Source organism: Myotis brandtii, unplaced genomic scaffold (assembly GCF_000412655.1).
Source record: "Myotis brandtii unplaced genomic scaffold, ASM41265v1 scaffold1408, whole genome shotgun sequence".
NCBI lineage: Eukaryota > Metazoa > Chordata > Mammalia > Chiroptera > Vespertilionidae > Myotis > Myotis brandtii.
Window position 1 is genome coordinate 773,107 of NW_005355029.1, and position 733 is coordinate 773,839.

At 64.3% G+C, this 733-nt stretch overlaps 1 protein-coding gene across 1 annotated transcript in view; it reads right to left on the reverse strand.

The window, feature by feature from the left end:
* INTS1 (integrator complex subunit 1) overlaps positions 1 to 733 on the reverse strand; it is a gene marked incomplete at both ends in the record, with an annotated part of 23,916 nt that overhangs the window by 18,890 nt on the left and 4,293 nt on the right. Inside the window, one exon of the mRNA XM_014535274.1 lies at positions 573 to 714. Within this exon, the coding sequence (XP_014390760.1) occupies positions 573 to 714 (142 nt within the window). The remainder of the gene's footprint in view (positions 1 to 572; positions 715 to 733) is intronic.

Below are 733 nucleotides of genomic sequence, written 5' to 3' on the forward strand. Positions count from 1 at the left end.
CATAACGCCCCCCGCCGGCAGCTGCCCTGTGGGAGCCGGTCCTCGCTAAGTGAGGGGACAGATGACTCAGCAGACACGGGCTGCAGGGCACCCAAGCCCTCGGGCTGGGCAGCCGGCTCAGCCCCACACCAACTCCAAGCAGACCCCTGGCCCACCACCTCTCCTGACACCGGCTACAGGAGAGAGGGCAGCCATGACGTCTGGCAGTGTCCACGCTGATATTTCACACACAACCAAGTGGTTTAAAAACCTGGCAGGTTGGTCACAGGAGTGCTGTTCTCAGGTCTCTTCAGAAGGGACACTGAACAGGAGACTCACTGCTGGGCCCAGGCCAGTGCCAGGAGCTGAGGGACACCTGAGGGACCCTCTGGAGCTGAGTGCGAGTCAGACAGACTCCAGTGCCCCCAGTGCCCTGGGCACTGCCCACCACCCCTTCGAGCGTTCTCCCACGCACTGGGCGCCACACCGCGGCTTCGGCTAGACACCTGGCTCGGCGATGAGGCCAAGCGCCCTCTCCAACCCGGCAGTGGGGTCCCAGGCGGAGGCACAGGACCGCACAGCGGCCGCCCTACCTTGGGGGCCAGCTCCGCGCTGTGCTGCAGCACCGTGTACAGGATCTGCATGTTGTTCGGGTTCCGGGCGTTGGACAGCTCGTTGAAAATCACGAACTTGATGGTGGTGCCCAGGTTGTCCTTGTGTGCGTTCAGCAGCTCCCTGGACACGGGCCGAGCAG